Here is a 19,287-nt window from a genome sequence, read left to right on the forward strand (position 1 = left end):
TTCTTGGCTTTGGCATGCACTTGAGGACATTTTATGAATAATTGTGTTTTTTTTTTCTCCAAATTTTATAGAAAAAGTCTGCACGAAATATAAAAAACAGAAGCAAATTGGAAACAAATCACACAGCTGGCACTTGTTCATTTGTTAACGTCATTTACAAAAAGGTAAGTATATCTTTTTTATAATTTAATTAAAGTAACATTATTTAGTGTAAACTTTGATTATATGTATTATGTGTAGAAACAAGAAACAAAAGTGAAGCCCAATCCTGTTGAACTATATGAGGCTACCCATACAAGAAAAAAGGATAAAGAGTTTGTGAACGACAAATGCAAAAGTCTATATGTAAGTAAATGTTTACGCTCTGATCATTAAGTTGATTAGTGAAGTACATGAATAGTAAACTTGCATGAAGTATATATTAAACTAAGGCCAACTATGACTTGTGCAGCTTCAGATGCAAGAATTAACAACCAGTGAGGCCTTAGAGGAAGGCAGTGTGGAGGGGACAAGTGTCGAGGACCGAATGCAAGAAATAGTCACACAAGTGCTAGGGGGCCGACGATCTGGTCACGTTAGAGGAATGGGATGCAGTCTTATTCCTACCCCTTTAAGTACTTCATCTCAAGCGTTCACCCACTTCGACAACCATGACGAGTGTAGGAAAAGACAAGAAGATACTCAAAGCGAGCTTCAACAGACTAGAATCGAACTTCATCAGTATAGAGAGAATTTGCAAGCCAACGTTGAGGAAACCAACAAATTGAAAGCCACTGTTGAGTTCTTAATGTCACGTATTGGAGGGTTAGTGAAACTATATCTATGCATTAATTTTACAAAAATACACATACTAAGTAATCGTTAAAAAGGTTATTGATCATTATATGAAAATTCTATTCTTCTTAGGTTTGGAGGGAGCTTGCTTGGAGGTGCATCAAGTGAAGCCAACAATTGAGGGAGCTTTGGAATAACCATTTATTTAGGATGTACTTTTTGATACCATCTATTTGAGATATATTTTTTTGATACTATGTATTTGGATAGTTGTTGGTACTTTCTATTTGCTATTGTGTATTTGAGTATTTGTTGATCGTGATCTGTTTGGTAATGTATATTTGTTGGTACTTTTTATTTGGTTTATATTATGTTAAGATATTCGCAAAATTTTTGGTTCACGAACTTTTGAGTTAGTAAATCTCTCTTGACATGTTTATCAAGGTTAAAGAGCTTTGAGTAAACAATGCAAGGGAGTAATAATATCTTTCTAAATTTTATTTTTAAGTGTATGCAGGATGATAAGAGTACAAGAAAGTTAAACTACCCAAGCAGGTTCTTACTTTAATATGTTTCATGAACAAACACATTTTTAGTATTTCTTTCTCTATCATGTTGGGTTTCATTCTTATTGTCTTTGATATTATATATTGGTTCATTGTGGTAGATTACTCAAATTGCTTATAAGGATGAATTGGCAAGGAAGAGGATGCAGATAAGTATTTTATTTTGGGTTTTGGAATTTTCCTGGCCATAGATTGTAAAACATATATTTAATAGTTTTCTCCCTTGGCAGGTTTGGTTCATGGGGCAGTTCTCACATATTTTTGATGATTTTGATGAGGTTAGTCATTTTGAGTTACGTTGCTTGTGAGCATTTAGATTAGTTTGAAGATTGTTGTCTGATGTGGTGAAGTAGTGTTAATGCATAGTAGTCTTCTCTAAAAGGTGTTAAACTTTTAAACTTTGCCAATATTTGTGGTTTTCGGCTTTTGTTTCCAATGATAGGTGTCGTTTTGTAGTTTTAAGCCATTATTCATGATATGTTTGCCCTTTATATTATATCATTTTCATAATTATAGGATAAAGAGGTATAAGATGTGTTAGTTGTGGTGAATGAATGGGAGAGTGGTTGATGGGTTTGTTTTGTTTTGGTGATTGATAGCGTCGAGAAGGAACGAAGCGGCGGGGTGGCTGAGGAAGATGGTGGGAGTAGTGGGGGCGAAGGATTTGCCGGCAGAGCCGTCGAAGCAGGAGTTCAGGCTGGGATTGAGAAGTGGGATCATTCTTTGCAATATGCTCAACAAGGTTTACTCTGGAGCTGTGCCCAAGGTTAGCCTTTTCCTCATCCTTATCTTCATTTAAATTCTGTGTCTTTTTTTGTTTTTTCAATTGGGGATGTTTAAGTAGTAGTTTGATTTCTTTTTAGGTGGTGGAAAGTCCATGTGATTCTGCTCTGGTTCTTGATGGGGCCGCATTGTCCGCATTTCAGTACTTTGAGAATGTGAGGAATTTCCTGGTGGCTGTGCAGGAAATGGGAATTCCTACGTTTGAGGCGTCTGATCTGGAACAAGTATGTATTCAGGGATCAGGATTCTCAAAGAATTAGGGACTTTAGTATCTCTGTTTTTCATTAAAATAGAAATTTCTGTTACTTTTAGCCCATTTTCACATACATCAGATGCTGAGGATAGAACATATATGGTTTACGGATAGAAATTTGTATAGTAATTCAAAATAAATTTGTTAAATTTCATTTGGAGGGAAATCTGGTTGAATCTGTGCTAAGTAAGGTTGTGGAGGAGTTTGAGCATTGCATTTCAAGCCAATTTGAGCTGGTATGTTAGCTTTGGTTATCCAAAACAATCATTTTTCTTTCATTATTTTTCAGCAGAAGGAAACAATTTGGGCAGAGAGATCCTTTTTCAATATGGATTAGGTGATCAAATATGCTTTGACATTCAACTTAGGACTAGGAATTGATGCACATTCCAAATCAATAAACATGTTCTCTTGGATCCTAAACAAGTTTTTTTTTCCTCTACTTTTCCTATAACTTAATTAATACCTATCTGACTCATTATTTGTTCATTTATTTGTAACCATTATTCTTCTTTGTTGTGCTTTGACTCTCTATGTCTTGGTTTGGTTACACTTGTTAACCAAGTTTAATAAACCTTTGTTGGTCAGTTTTTATGGAGGGTAGAATGTAGTGTGGGCCTTTTATGAAATTTTGAAGTATCTGATAGGATCTTCAAAATGATGGCCTCTAGCTTGTATTGGACACAGTCAATCTTTGTGGCAATAGAAAGGATAATTTCAGATAGGATAGAACAACAAAATATATAGGATTATCAATTGAGCCTATTGTTTGCATGGGAATGTATTTATGTGGGCAAACATAATTTGTTATTGAGGTCCATAAACCAACCCAGTATACAGAGATTAAGGCTTAGTTGAGTTGACTTTAAAGCTTCAAAGTGTGGATATTTTTTTAAAAAAATATTTTGGCTGCTGTATTTTATGCACAGAAAAGGAAATATTCTGATAAGTTAGGACCTCAATGGAGCAAGGAGGAGCTTGAGCATTTTTATGAAGCCTAACGGAAATATGGAAAAGACTGGAAGAAGGTATGCCTTTATTTGACGTTGTGTTTTATTTACTCTTTTGGGATTTACTTAATTAGCCATAATTGGTTGTCTTTCATTATATAAGCAGCTTCTAATTTTTGTGGTGTAACTTCATATCTAATTTGGTTATGCATACATATGCAAACATTTTTCATGCTTTCTCCCTATAATACTGTTTACAATAAAATTTTCTGTTCTAATGAGACAATTTATAACATGCTCCAGTTTTGTTTTTGGTCTCTTTTCTATTATTTGACTTCTGTGCATATCTAGGTGGCTGCTGTAGTACATAACGGATCAGTTGAGATGGTGGAGGCTCTCTACACTACAAACTGGGTTGGTAGCGTCCATTACTGTTAGATTGATTTATAACTAGAATCCGTAAAAAACAAAGCTTTCTGTAATTTAGGAGTATTATGGCAATTATACCAACAGTTCTGTATGTGACTACCTTTTCCTTTCCTTGCATAAGCAGTGAATATTCTTCTTTTCATGCAAGCTAATTTTAAAAATTAAGCACTATTTTCACCTTTGTTGTATAATCTATTGCGCTTTATTTTAATGTAATTGATTTGCATGAACTAATGATCAGGGTATGACCTGGTTTAATATTTCTTTTGTTTTTTTCTTAATACTTGTCACTGCTTTGTCTTGAACACATTCTTAGATTTGAATAAGGATCATAGTACTCATTTACTTCTATTAATTGCAAGCTGGAGGAATGAATCTACTAAACCTCTTGGCGGAAAATAGTTTCTTTTGCATCCTAGTTATTAGATAGTTTGGAGCGGGTTTGTCATTCAGTTAATAATTTCTTCTAGTTTTAGTAGTTAGTTATGGTGAGATTCTTGATAACTAAAGTTAATAAATTTGTATGAAATTTGATCTTAAATTCAGAAATGAAACTGGTTTGCATATGTAAGTAATTTGGTTCCCTGGGTCTGGGTCTGCGCTCGATCGCACACGATTGTGCGATCGATCGCAACATCACAAACACCTTCTGGTACTGCGATCGATCGCACACGATTGTGCGATCGATCGCAAAATCTCGAACACCTTCTGGTACTGCGATCGATCGCACACGATTGTGCGATCGATCGCATATTATTTTTTTAAAAAAAAATTTAGGACCATTAGGGTCCACTTTGTGGAAGCTAATGGTTAACTATTAGCGTCCACTTTAAGTCGACGCTAATGGTTAACCATTAGCGTCGACTATGGCTTCCTTTTACATCACCTTTAAGGTCAAAAAATTGTGACTTTTAGAGTCCATAAAGTGGACGCTAAAAGTTATCATTAGGGTCGACCCTAAGTGGACGCTGATAGATAATTTTTTATTTTTATTTTTTAGGACCTTTAGGGTCCACTTTATGGACGCTAATGGTTAACTATCAGCGTCCACTTTTATTTGGACGCTGATAGTTAATTTTTTTAAAAACAATTTTAGGACCATTAGGGTCCACTTTGTGGACGCTAATAGTTAACTATTAGCGTCCACTTTAAGTCGACGCTAATGGTTAACCATTAGCGTCGACTATGACTTTCTTTTACATCACTTTTAGGGTCAAAAAATGTGACTTTTAGGGTCGATAAAGTGGACGCTGATGATCACACGTATGAGCATTAGGGTCGGACTATTAGCGTCGACACCTTTAGGGTCCAAAAGTCGACGCTGTTGGCAACAACGTCCACTTTAGGACTTTTAGGGTCGACTTAGAGTCGCCCCTAAAAACCTAAATTCTTGTAATGTGGAAAGGTTTACTTAAAAACCGTTTGGTGGTCCAAAAGGGTGCTTGTATTGCTATTTCCAGCGGTTTAAATGTGGATGTTTGGCAGTCTCCTTGGATTCCCTTGAATCCAAATTTCAAGCCTATTTTGAACGCCAATCTGGTTTCTCTTCCTTCTTTTAATGTTGCAGATTTAATTTTGGAAGAAGATCGCTCTTGGAATGCCTCTCTCTTGGCAGATCTTTTTGAGCCTAGTACTGTCCAGAACATTCTTAGCATTTATCTTCCCCATCATAGTCATATGGATAAGTGGACTTGGGCCCCTTCTCCCACAGGGTCCTTTTCAGTAAAATCTGCTCATGATATTTCGGCTCTTCCAGGTGGTCGTATCTCTCCTCTTGCTGAGGAAGCCTGGTTGTCCCTTTGGGGTCTTAAACTTCAAGCTAGGCTTAAGCATTTGTTGTGGAAAATTGCTTGGGATATCTTACCCTCTAGGGCAAACATTAGTAGATTTGTTGCTCAAGATGCAGAGGATGCTTGGGTTTGCCCCTTTTGCAAGGGTCCTCTAGAGACTCTTTGTCACATTTTTTTGGAATGCAGCTTTGCTAAATTCCTTTGGAGAAATTCTCCTTGGCCCTTAATCATTGATGGCTTCTCTAATAAGCCTATAGTGGATTGGATTTTAGCTATTATATTCCCTGCTCAATATCTGGCTATTCCTTTTTTCTGATGTTAACAAATTCCAGTTGTTTGCAGCCATTACATTGGATAATATTTGGAGGGCAAGAAATATTTTAGTGCATGATGGTGTGGAGCCTGTGCCTTCCAGTGTTGCTTACCAGATTTCCTCATCCTTGGAGCACCATCTCATGGCTTGGAGAGATTCAACCCCTCCTTCTATTTGGTTTCCTCCTTCAGTTGGTTGGCTTAAGGGGAATTTTGATGTTGCTGTTCGTGGCTCTTTTTCTGTTGCTGCAGGAGTCATTAGTGATAATTCTGGAAACATAATCATGGCAGCTACTCATAAGTTATCCTCCACAGATGCTTTAGCTGGGGAAGCTTTTAGTGCTCTTCTAACGGCTCGCATGGCTGCCTCGCTGACCAATGATAATTTTTGTATTGAAGGGGATGCTTTTTTAGCAGTGTTAGCTATTAATAATCCTTCCCTTTTCTCTTCTTGGTCTTTTGCAAATTGTATTTCTGACATTAATGTTACTTTATCCTCCTTTCCTAGCTGGAATGCTTCAAAAGTGTCTAGATGTGCCAACTTTCGTGCACATGCTCTAGCTAAGTGGGCCGTTTCCCATCTTGTTTTTGGAAGCATTCCCATAGGGTCTCTCATTCTCTCTTCCATTCGAATCAGAGCTGGAACAGACCCTCCCCTGTAGCCTTTTTCCCTTATTCAATTAGAAGAAAAAAAAAAATGGCGTGCACCTGTTTCTACTATAATATGGATATTGTGAATCTTGTAATTAATTCTTTTTTACAAATAAATAAATAAATACATTGTATCAAAGGCAAAGGGTTACAAAGAAACAAAAATCTAAAGAGGGGTTGGCTCCCCAATGCATGGAGCATGCATAGGGCGAAAATACTCTTCAACCATACCCAAACCTAGGCTAAATAACAACAACTGCCGGGGGACAGTTGGGGGGAAGGCATTGTCAAAATTCGAATGGGATCTCCCATAACTAGATCAAACCACTTAAGAGTAGGAGACAAAACCCTAAAACATTAAAACAAAGGAAAAAACACAAAGACAAAAATAACCAAAGAAAAACCAACAACAGTAGCAACCAAGGTGAAGATTGGCGATTGGGTGGTGCTTGTAAGCCACGCGCGCGTCGGCACGTGAAGACCAAGCTTTGGGTGGGCACCACGCGGTGGCACGTGAGAGGTGTTAGGAGGCTTAAAGGACAGTGGAGAGACCCCACCAATGTGGTGATAATTTTATGTGAGATCATTTGTTTTTGAAATGGAGGTGGGTGGTGATAAAAAATTAAAAAAATAAAAATAAAAAATAAAAAATGGTGCAAGATAAAATTCACCAAATCAAAATTCAGTTCTACATCTACTATGGGTAGGAACCTGAAAAAATGTTTCAAGTTCATAGGCTCCAAGCAGCAAAAGGTTTTGTCGGAAATTTTTCCTCACATGCACAATCCTTTATCATGAGTATTACTTTATGCAAGTGGAGCATGTGCTATTTAACAAGTTTATGAAGGCTTGCACATTGTAGTGACACCCCTCTAGCTCTAAGGGGTGTGGTTTGAACAGTACCACATCAGTAATTAGTGACGTGTGACCAGTCATTAATTTCAAATTTCAAATTTCAAATTTTGAATTTAAAATTTTTTGTTATCCCTTTTTATTCCGACTACTTTCTCTGCTTCCCGTGAGAGAAGCGGAGAAATTTCCCTGCTTCTTTCTTCTTTCTCTTCTTTCTTCTCCCTTTTTCTCATGCCTCCCCTGCTTCCCCTCTTCTTTTCTCACCTCCTCTCCTAATTCTCGTCGTCCAGAACAGATCGAGAGCAGTGAAGAAGAAAAGAACTTCCCATCAATTGAAAGAATCATCCCATAGACAAAAGTCGACTCCCTCTACCAATCTCATACTGAAAAGGTTTTTTGAACTTCCCTCACCTCAAACCCCCATGTTGACTAAAGTCAACTACATCTTAGAATTACCCATTTCCTAGCTAGTCATTGAATTAAACTGTTTCTTTGTGTGTGTGCTTGAACAAAGTTCTTTGTTTTGATGTGGGTTTCATTATTTCATATTTTCAAGTCCATTTGTGGGAAATTCAGTTTTTGCTGTCTAAGTAGTCAGAAGAAGTGCTTAGAGAAGGAAGCATAGCCGACAGAGTCAACAAGCATAGTCCTTGTGTTTCCATTCAAACATAGATTAGCAGAGGAATTTTCAATTTTCTTGTGTAGCAGCAACATGAGAGAAAGAGAGAGGTGAACCAGGATGTAGATGAGAGTCAAAAATGTCACTAAAAGCATGTCACTGTTAAGCGTTGATTTTATATTCCCTAAATCAATGGATTTAGATAGTATTTGTTAATCCTGATTTAAAGGATATCTTTGTATTTGATTTCAAATCACATGTAAAGCTCTATAAATAGAGCGGTGTACTCAAATCATATAATCAAAAAAAAAATATGTAGCTTATTAAGGCTTTGATGTGTGGATGTAGGATATATGCCGAACCACCTTAATCTCTGTGCGTCTTTTTCTCTTTCCTTTATTTCATATTACTCCGCTTTATATTTATCTTATTATATGTTTCTATATAGTATCAGAGCTAACAGGCTAACGTCAATTGTTAGATCCTCTTCGTGAAAGGCAGGCTAGACCAAAAAAAAAAAAAAAAATGTTCCAAAAGAGGCAGATGTTTTGGCCCTTGTGGCCCATTTTAAGCCCATAGTTGGCTCATTCCGACCACAGTAGCCAATGTCAAAATTCCAGCCAAAAGTTGCCGATGTTCAAATCCCGGCCACAGTCGCCAAAGGTCAAGTTCAAGAGCAACCGATATTTCGACTCAGGCGCCATCAAGTCCTGCCACTCGATATGTTCAAGATCAACGATCGTTAAGGGACAGTTCATCTTGCAGGCATGTTAAGGATTGATTTTGTATTCCCTATATCAAGGAATTTAGATAATATTTGTTAATCCTGATTTAAGAGATATCTTTATATTTCAAATATTTCAAATCACATGTAAAGCTCTATAAATAGAGCTGTGTACTCAAATCATATAATCCAGGAAATATGTAGCCTATTAAGGCTTTGATGTGTGGATATAGGCTATATGCCGAACCAACTTAATCTCCGTGTGTCTTTCTCTCTTTCCGTTACTTCATATTATTCCGCTTTATATTTATCTTATTATATGTTTCTATAGTCACTAACCTATTAATGACCTTTTTAGGCCAAAAAATGTCATTAATAGGCAGTCACAAAATCCTTAAATTTTTGTAGTGCGTGGACAATTTTAAATATCTAGTTACATCGGATGGAAGGTTAATGAAATTTGTAGGATTGGCAAAGAATTTGCAATTGTTTTCTCATAAATTGTTTTTAGATGAACGTACTTGTTGGAATACTCCATATTTGATGTTAGCAGCCGCTCTTGGGTTTAAGGAGGTATTCCCCATGGATGGATACATTGATCAACAATTTACTTGAGTGTCATCGCTTGAGAATTGGGTTAAAGTTGAAACTGTGTGAGAACTTTTGGGGGTCTTCAACCGAGTAATTAAGATTGTATTTGCGAGTGACTATCCAACAATTAACTTATTCCTTCATGAAGTTTGGCGAATGAAAATGACCACATCATATCCATGGCACAAAGTATGAAAGCCAAGTTTGATAAATGTTAGGGGTGAGTGCGAGTTGCTATATAACGGCAATTGCGGCAATTTTGGACCCAAGGTTGACGTTGGGGTTGATGCAATTTTGCATTCCTTTAATCTATCAAGAGGCTGAAGCTACTAAGAATATTGAACTTGTCGAAAGAATTTTGAATGAGATATATGATGTGTATCTTAATGAACATAATTCAAATTTTGTGGAACAAAATCTTCTAAGCAATGCTAAAATATGCTCTTCACATAGTTCTTCAATCAATGTGGTTGGTAGAAGTGTTTAGGGTGAAATGGAATTGTATGAGTCATTCATTAGAATGTTGAAATAGTACAACAAACTATTAACTCATATTTAAGTCTTAAATTAATGCGATTTTGAAAGAAATTTAGAGTAATTTTTCAAAATTTTATTTTTGGTCAAATTTCCAAGTGCCGTGCGACATTTGGAGGGAAGACTTTTGCAAAATTAAGGGCTAGCCGCCTAATTAAATTTATGGGTGTACATCCAGTTGCGTTCAGTTATTCCTTCCTAATCACAACTACTAGGCCGGTTAACGATTAACTGCAATTAGCAGTAATTTGATTTTTGAAGGTTAGTTATAAAGTCAAATTTCCAAGTGTCGTGTGACATTTGAAGGGAAGACTTTTGCAAACTAAGGACCAGCCGCATAATTCAAGGGTGTACAACAAGGAATTTCTTTTATCCATACACTATTCATGATTTGATTTACCCCAGCCTTTGATAGCCCATGTGCAGCAGATTTAGCTTTCCTTTTGATATGATTGATCCGGCAACTATGACCTGCAACGAGTCACCCTCTAAAATAATGCTTTGCAAGCCCAAATTACGACTAAACTCAGCAGAACATAAAGCAATTGTCACTTCCATCATCACAAGTTCTTGAAAAACATTAAGAAACTCGCTCCAAGTAGCACTAACCTAACCCTTGTAGTCTCTCACTATGATCCCAATTTCCATACGTCTATTGGTGGAATCAATAGCCACATCCTAATTAACCTTATACCAACCTTGTGATGGAAACTTCTATTTGACGAGCCCAACGTGTGTTGGGGAAACACTACTTTCCTCTACAGTTGTACTTGTTATTCGATATTCCCTAATAAATACATATGCCTCTTGCACTACACGGTTTGGATGAGTAAATTCCCCCATGGTTGCTTTCAGTTGTTCCCTCCTAACCGCAACCGCTAGGCCAGTTAGTGGTTAATCGCAATTGGAGGTTATGTAATTATGTACTTTCCTCCCAATGCAGCCAATTAAAAATGTTACGAAATCCCCCATCCTTAGGGGATGCCCTCCGCTAGGCCAGTTTTGTCATTGTGGGGAACATTGACAATATTTTGGTAGTTTGAGGAGACATTGTCACAATTGAAAGTTTGGAGGAAATATTGTCAATTGGTGATAGTTTGAGGGGCTATGTGGACTTTCTCCTAAAAATTTAATAGATTTTTTTTTTTTTTTAATATTTTGTAGGAATGACTTTTGAATATCAATAAATTATTAAAAGTATAAAAATATCAAAAAAAAAATTGGGAGATCATGGCCTCGGATCTCAACGTGAACCCACCACTATGTAATTATTTGTCTTTTATTTATTTATTTATTATTATTATTATTTTGAAGTACATGTATAGAAGAAAACTACAAGAAAGCAATACTAAACCGGCTTAAAAGAGAGAGGATCCTTCCTACTAACATTAGGGAGATCGAAGCAGTAGGAAAACAAGAAAGCAATACTAAATGGGCTTAAAAGAGAGAGGGTCCTTCCTACTAACATTAGGGAGAAGTAGTAGGAATGCAGCCAAAAAAGAGTTTAGATGTAACCCAATGTGCCAAGTTTAGATGTGGCCCAATGTGCCATAGTATGACTTCTCAAACTTTAGATGTGGCCCAGCCAAATTTGTACTTCTATTAAGTTCTCAACACTCCAATGGCTATGCACCTACATACTCACAAAAGAAAATAACCACTATAAAAAGCCCCGAGACTAAAAGATTTTTGCAACATCGATCGATCCAACCATGGCTGCTTTGAAAGCTTTTTCTCTCTTCTCATTGGCTCTCCTTATCCTCCTCCTCCTTCCTCTCCTTTCAGCTCATGCAACTAATCCACCAAATTCGCTTGACAAAAAAACTTCACCCTTCGAGTTTCTCAAGGACCTTCAGGGATGTCACAAGGGCAATAAGACCAAAGGCATCCAGGGCCTCAAAAAATACCTTGAACAATTTGGTTATCTAAACTATAACCATTCCAAAAATCACACCCATGCCAACGACGACGAGTTTGATTATCTCTTGGAATCGGCCGTCAAAACATACCAACTCAATTACCATCTGAATGCGAGTGGCACTTTGGATGACAAAACAGTATCAACCATGATGGTGCCTCGCTGCGGCGTGGCAGACATTGTCAACGGTACAAACTGGATGCATCTGGGGAAGGAGTGGCATGATCACAAGAGCCATGGCTCATTCCATACCGTCTCTCACTATACTTTCTTCCCGGGAAACCCAAGGTGGCCGCCATCCAAGTACCGCCTCACCTATGGATTTGTGTCAGGTACCTCAACTGCAGCCATGAACGCCGCCGTGCAAGCCTTCCAGGCATGGGCCTCAAGAACGCATTTCACCTTCTCACGGGCTCCAAGCGGCGCACGCCCGGATATCACAATTGGCTTTTATACTAGGGATCATGGAGACGGGGCTCCATTTGATGGAGCCGGTGGCGTCCTGGCCCATGCTTTTGCACCGACTGATGGGAGATTCCATTATGATGGAGATGAGAGATGGAGTGTGGGAGCAGTGTCAGGTGCATTTGATTTGATAACAGTTGCCGTGCATGAAATCGGGCACCTTCTTGGACTCGGGCATAGCTCAGTCCAGCAAGCTATCATGTTCCCTAGCATCTCTCCAGGAGTCACCAAAGGCCTGCATCCCGACGATATTGAAGGAATTAGAGTGTTATACAACAGGTAAAAGATATTTGGAAACGGGCGGGAATATGTAGTATGATAATATTATAGAATAAAGTGTTACCGCCGCCATTTTATAAAATACAGCATGATTATTATCAATAAAGATTAATTAAAGGGTGTGTTTGTATTAACTTTTTCACATGCTTTTTCCGTGAGTAATTACAGAAACAAATCCATCACTTCCCTTTAAACGGGACTACTATAACAATTAATTGATTAGTTAAATGGATTTTTCCGTTAAGACCAACGTGCAAATTAAAGAACACGAAACCACAATGATGCCTTCCTTACCCAATTTGCTCGCAAAATTAATGCCTAATTAATCCGATTATGGAAAAAGAAATGCTAAAATTTATCTTCATATAGTGAATGGATGAATTTAGCATTGAATTTATGTAGGACTCACATAAAGATACAAATCTAATAATTGATCTATTAAATTTGCAAAAACATATGGTTAAAAAATAATTGTGTAACATGCCTCAAATCGATGAAAATGTTTCATCCAACTTCCAAAAGTTGACCGATATCTAATATCTTCGATGGAAATTGGTCTAAATTATTTCTATTAATTATTAAAAGTTGGGGTTTTTAAATTAAAATAAATAATAAATAAATAAATAATAAATAAATAAATGGAGTCTAGTCTGGTCTCCTCTAGGAGCTATTAGGACCATAATCTCGTTCAAACACATATTTATGTACATCTTCATTAAATTACAAGTACCCACAAACAACTCTAAAAAATACAGTACTTTTTTTTTTGTTAGAAAAAATAGAATACTTTTGAGATGCTTCCAATTAAGTACATGCAACAAAATTTCAACTATATATATATATATACAAAATTTCAACTATATATATATATATATATGGTCCATGTGGGACAATTAGTACAAGGCCGGCTTAATTTTGTAGAAATCAAACTTCGTTTTTATAAAAAAAAAAAAAAAAAAAAAAAAAAAAAATTATTGTAAGTCAAACTTTGGTATTTATAACGCGGAAAATGATACTAAATGACTAAAGAGAGAACCAAAACCTCCATATTAATATAACTTCTTTTAATTTTGGGTAAAGATATGTTACTTGTCTTTCACTTTTTGTTGTTCTTAATTTTCTCCTAATTGTTTCAAATTTTATATATTAGGTCCTAACTTCAATCTCATCAAATCCCTAAACTTAGGATAATTCAATCTTCATTAAATCCTTATTAATGCTCCTAAACTTGAAAAAGTGACATCATGACCCCTCAATAATGATCAATCATAAGCTCAATAATGATTTTAAGAGCCACATTATTCTTGGAGAGACATAAAAATGGCACAAGAGGAATTTGTAGCATTATTCCAACACCACAGTTGTGGGTGCTTGTAATCAGGAGTGTTAGACTTACAAACAAATTTTACAGAAAAACTTTTGCAAACTGATGTGAGACAACATGATTAGGTTTTTCAAAATTTGAACTTATCTTATATCCAATCATATTGTGCCACATTAGTTTATAAAAAATTTTCTGTAAAATTTGTTTATAAGCCTAGCATTTCTCGCTTGTAATTCCTTATAGATGTATAACGTATTTATATATTTAATTCATTATGATTTTTGTTTATATATATCAAATACTTGCCTTGTTTGATTTTTTATGATTTGAAAATATATTGAATGCTTAATTTATCTTTTAACATGTCACTACAAAAATGGGGCTAGTTTTTTACTAGGGTTTTTGACGTGTCAATGGTATTGACACATCAAAAACCTCTTTTGACGCGTCGTTTTTGACGTTTATCGACAGTTAAAAGGGTAGGTGTCAAAAAACTGGGATTTTTGACGTGTCTACAGTGACACGTCAAAAAAATTTTGACGTGTCGAAAATGGCACGTCAAAAAAACATTTTTGACGTGTGAAAATGCCACGTCAAAAATGTTTTTGAAGTGTCATTTTTGACACGTCAAAAATTTTTTTGACAATATCCAATCCACTTACATAATCCACAATCCAATCCATAATTCACAATCCAATCCACATACATAATACAATCCACCTACATAATCTACAATTCAATCTATAATGCACATCCATAATATAATCCACCTACATAATCCACAATCCAATACATAATACACATCCATAATACAATCCACCTACATAATCCATAATCCATAATCCAGAATCCACATATATAATCTACTATCCATAATCCAATCTAATTCAATCCATAATCCACGTAACCACGTTCATCAGCAATTACAAGAATATATATATCCAACACAACTTCATTAAACAAGATAATATATCCAATATATATATCCAACACAACACAACTTCATTAGACAAAATTCAATTTCCAATATATATATCCAACACAATACAACACAACTTCATTAAACCAAATTCTATTTCCAATATATATATCCAACACAACACAACTTAATTAAACAAAATTCTATTTCCAATATATATATCCAACACAACACAACTTCATTAAACAAAATTTAATATCCAATATATATATCCAAGACAACACAATTTCATTAAACAAAATTCTATATCCAATATATATATCCAACACAACACAACTTCATTAATAAATTAATGTCCAATAATATATATCAAACACAACACAACTTCATTAATAATATGTATCCAATATCCAACAAACAAAATTTCAACACACATACTACATTTCAACACAACACATAACAAAACATATATATAGATCAAAAAAACGTTATAACACAAGGCAAAACAAATATACAATAAAACATTTCTGGAGTATCTACTAGAAATAAGTTTCAATTAGTCTCAACAAGCATATAGTGAGATCTAACTATATACAAAACAATAAACAATAGTATGTATGTAGAACTTAACAAACAGTGATGACCAGCCCTATGGCGCTCTACTCAACACAATCATCCTCCAACTCCTAATTTGCATTACCTGCGAATGAATTGTGAACCAATAATAATCAATACAAAAATTAAAAATTACTCTATAATATGATGCAAATATACGTAAGTTTTAAAATGGACCGCTGTAACTAGGGGTTTGTAACAGTTATTCTAACAGTAAACAATTGTTAGAAAAACAAAATAAAATATAGGATTACCTCTGGGGGGCGCAGACCCAAACGTCGACCCGAACATTGCCTCGAGCTGGCAGAAACGAGCCTCAAACGTAGCATCTTTCTCTGCTATCTGGGCTTTTTGTGCTTCAATCTGCCTCGCCATCTCATTCATTGCACTTTTTTGTGCTGCCCGCTCCTCTTCAAGTTCTCTAATTCTATCTGTCATCTGTGAGAACGAGGAGCTCCAAGAATTTTGAGACCGTGTCTAGGACGGTGTATAGTATGAATGTATGCTGCCCCGCACCGGCAGCACATTCAGACCCAGCTGGCGGACCCTACCAGCATACTCCGGCTTATTTCCATGCGCCTGAGCATACGCGTCATTAGGTGTCCACCGTACCGTCCCTTCTATCACGGTCTCAGTATTTGCCGGGTCAGTGGGCATCAATTCCTTCATCCTCTCCTGTACATTAAAAAACAAGTTAGTATCTCGTATAAGGAACGTTAATCATAAATAATTTATCTTATTTAAACGCTTGAGTACTTACACATATTTCTCTGACCACGTCATTCGGATAGCCACCTTCCTTGTATGTGTGAGTCTTGATGTAACTTTCCGCTCGAGTTGGAGGAGTGCCCCCCGCGGATACAGTCTGCATACAAAAAAAAATTAAGACGTGTTTTTGACTTAAACAACCGATTATATATATATATAAGTACCTCTTGATGTGTCACTCTAGCATAGCTCATCGACCCAGTGCAGTGAGGCGTGTTGTTTTTTGCTCGCAATTCTTTCATCTTGGCAGCATACTCCTACATGTATATAAGTCTTAAAATGTCAGGCCTAACCCAATTAAAATTAATGAAACTAAACATCTACAATTAATTCCACTAGCCAATTGCTCATTTTGTCTTCTTATTCAAATATATTCATGTTGTTTCAAAACACAACTTAGATCGGTCATTGTGATGGTTCATGGCTCAAATTTATCTTCCTTAATCGGAATAGTTTTTTTATTCCCTATTTTTTCCATGTTTTGTTTTTAGTTTGTAAAAAAGTTGTTTTTTAGAAAATAATAACTTAAAATTAAGAAGCATGAATATTTTTCTTTTTCTTCCTAGTTTTTCTTTAAAAATTAACTTCTATATATGTCATTCATAAAATGTTTTGAAGCTCGTAATTGCTGAAAACACTCCTGACGTACCTGATTTTTCGGGTCGCACCATCTCGCCAACAAGACATTCAAGTCCACTGGGTCGTATCTCCTAACGGCATCTTCACCCATTCTCGCCTTCACTGAGTCTGGAGTATCACCCGCTTGAATTTTTAATGATTTTTTACAGAGTGTCTCCAACTCTTCAGCTTTGTGCCCATATCTTTGAAGGCGTCCCTTTTAATCGCCTCAATATTGTACTCAGGCGGCATGTAGAACTGAGTCTGCATATATAAATCGAACAAATTAGGCGTATAATTGCACACTTTAATGTTTAAAATATTGAAATACATCTGCTAAAATATGATGAAAAATGTAACCATACCATAAGGGTGTCCCATATATCTTCCTTCGCACGAGGATGTACATGCTCTCATTCATCCCGAAGCTTAACATAAGTCCCTGCCCTTATGACATTCCCGGCCTCCCTTCTGAATTTCATCCCGCTAAATCCTACGGGCTGCCATGCTTTATTGTACTCGCAGACGATTTTTTGGCCAATGGAGACCTCCCACTTCTTGTTCGATGGTGGGATGTCCACCACCTGAAATTGGGTGCTCCCGTCTCCCCTGGTACCTAACACATTAATAATTGCAAAATTTATTTATTTGAAATTTAATACTAACTACATAAATTTTATACATATTCAAACTGAGTTTTTTAAACATATATACTTACTTATTGTCCGGAGTTGTCGATTGCCCAACACTTCTGGAGGATCTTCGGCCTCCGAGTCACCTGAGCCATCATCCGCATGCTCCCCATAGTATTGTGTCTCGCTATCATCTGGCTGCGATGGCTCACTGTATGGTATACCCGTGTTCAACTCATGGGGAAACATCATCTCTACCTCACCATGTCCACATACACCTAACTCGCTCATGGTAGGATATGGAGTACCAAGATCATAGGGAACCGGCTGAGACCCTTCCCCATGCTCAGGGAGTAAGGGTCTATACCCCTGGTCGTCTATCTGTGGGGACCGTCGTCGTCTACTCTTCCCCCGCATACTCATGTCAACCTGCAAAACACATAATATACTCAATTAATTATATATATAATAGATAAAAAAGTCACAAATATAACCAATCAATGTAGAAAGAAATAACATTAAATACATCAAAATAAATGTGAACGATATATATTATTAAAGTTTTAAATTTTTTTAAATCACATACGGATCTAAGTCTTGTCGGATGTAGTCAATGTCATCCTGGGGATCCACTTCATTACTGCTAGTCAATAGGAGCGGCTCACACTCGTGGTAGCTGACACTTTCATCATCAGAACCTTCACCTTGTCCAACGTCGTATACGTTCCTAGGTTTAGTTCTTACAACACAAGCCCAATCAGGGTCCCTTTCATCTTGGACGTAAAAGACTTGGTCAACTTGTGACGTTAGCACATACGGCTCATCAGTAATTTCCTGGCCCCGGTGGACAAGGTTTTTGAAGCTGACAAGCAGTATGCCATACTCGTCTACTTTGTACCCCCTGTCCCTCGTGTTATCCGCCCAATCGCACTTGAACAAAACATACCTAGTCCTGTCGAAGTACTCCACCTCAATTATTTCCATCAACTTCCCATAGTACGTTTCACCATCAACTGTTGGCACGCACACCCCTCTATTCTGGGTCCTTTTTCCAGCATCGAATGCAATAGTGCGAAACAGCTTTCCATTAATCACATATCTGTTATATCTAGTCGCTGTGGCTTTTGGCCCTCTACAATGCATTACCAGTTTGTCACCTAATTCCTTCCTTTGTCGATCGTCCAATCGATCGACCTGTAAGCACATATGTAAAATTTGACCATAATAAAGTTTTTTTAGTTGTTATGAATCAATAACTAAATATAATGGGTCAGTAACAGTTAAACGTCACGGTAGTCTTACGTAGTCACGGTACCAATCGGAGAATAGCGCATGATGTTGGGTTTCAAACTGATCCTCCGTCGTTCGCCCCCTACTGCATGAACGCCTAAGTGTATCCATGTGCACCCTACAATACAACGTTTCAATTATATTATAATTCACAAGGGTTCAATGTGATATTGAACTTGTATACACTACTAACATGACTTACGTCCGTAGTTGAAGGAACTCATCCGAGTTAAAAATAATGTATCGGTGAATTTGTGTCAATGTGACACAGTCGAGGATAACTCGTGTTCCCGCCCCCTTTGAACCATCTGGGTTTCTTACAGTCCTATTGTGAAATGTTGGTGCGTGGTCTAGATACCTTGAGCAGAACGCAACCAACTCCGTTGCTATGTAGCCCTCTGCAATGCATCCCTCAGGAGCCACTTTATTGCGGACATTAGATTTGAACACCCCAAGGCTTCTACATATGATCATAATTCATTCATTATAGTTAGTGACGATTTCATATAAAATAAAAAATAATAAATATGAATATTAGTAAAGCTATTTTACCTCTCTGCCGGATACATCCACCTATATTGTACCGGTCCACCAAGTCGGCATTCACGGACAAGATGCACGACCAAGTGAA

The 19,287-nt window shown here is 36.7% G+C and overlaps 2 protein-coding genes across 2 annotated transcripts; both read left to right on the forward strand.

Annotated features, from left to right (window-relative positions):
* The first annotated feature begins 520 nt into the window (after window positions 1-520).
* Window positions 521-969, forward strand: LOC132177035 (uncharacterized). Its single transcript, XM_059589241.1, has 2 exons — window positions 521-804; window positions 907-969. Exons 1-2 carry the CDS (start codon window positions 527-529, stop codon window positions 953-955), a joined length of 327 nt encoding a protein of 108 aa, XP_059445224.1. The 5' UTR covers window positions 521-526; the 3' UTR covers window positions 956-969.
* A 10,556-nt stretch (window positions 970-11,525) lies between these two features.
* On the forward strand, window positions 11,526-12,624 carry LOC132179225 (metalloendoproteinase 2-MMP-like). The gene has a single exon (XM_059591894.1). It carries the CDS (start codon window positions 11,541-11,543, stop codon window positions 12,492-12,494), a length of 954 nt encoding a protein of 317 aa, XP_059447877.1. The 5' UTR covers window positions 11,526-11,540; the 3' UTR covers window positions 12,495-12,624.
* Window positions 12,625-19,287: the final 6,663 nt, after the last annotated feature.

Source organism: Corylus avellana, chromosome ca4 (genome assembly GCF_901000735.1).
Source record: "Corylus avellana chromosome ca4, CavTom2PMs-1.0".
Taxonomy (NCBI): domain Eukaryota; kingdom Viridiplantae; phylum Streptophyta; class Magnoliopsida; order Fagales; family Betulaceae; genus Corylus; species Corylus avellana.

Coding starts and splice junctions, on each gene's coding strand:
- LOC132177035 (XM_059589241.1), top strand. CDS start 527: ATGCAAGAAATAGTCACACAAGTGCTAGGGGGCCGACGATCTGGTCAC. Junction 805..906: donor TTAATGTCACGTATTGGAGG/GTTAGTGAAACT, acceptor TATTCTTCTTAG/GTTTGGAGGGAGCTTGCTTG.
- LOC132179225 (XM_059591894.1), top strand. CDS start 11,541: ATGGCTGCTTTGAAAGCTTTTTCTCTCTTCTCATTGGCTCTCCTTATC.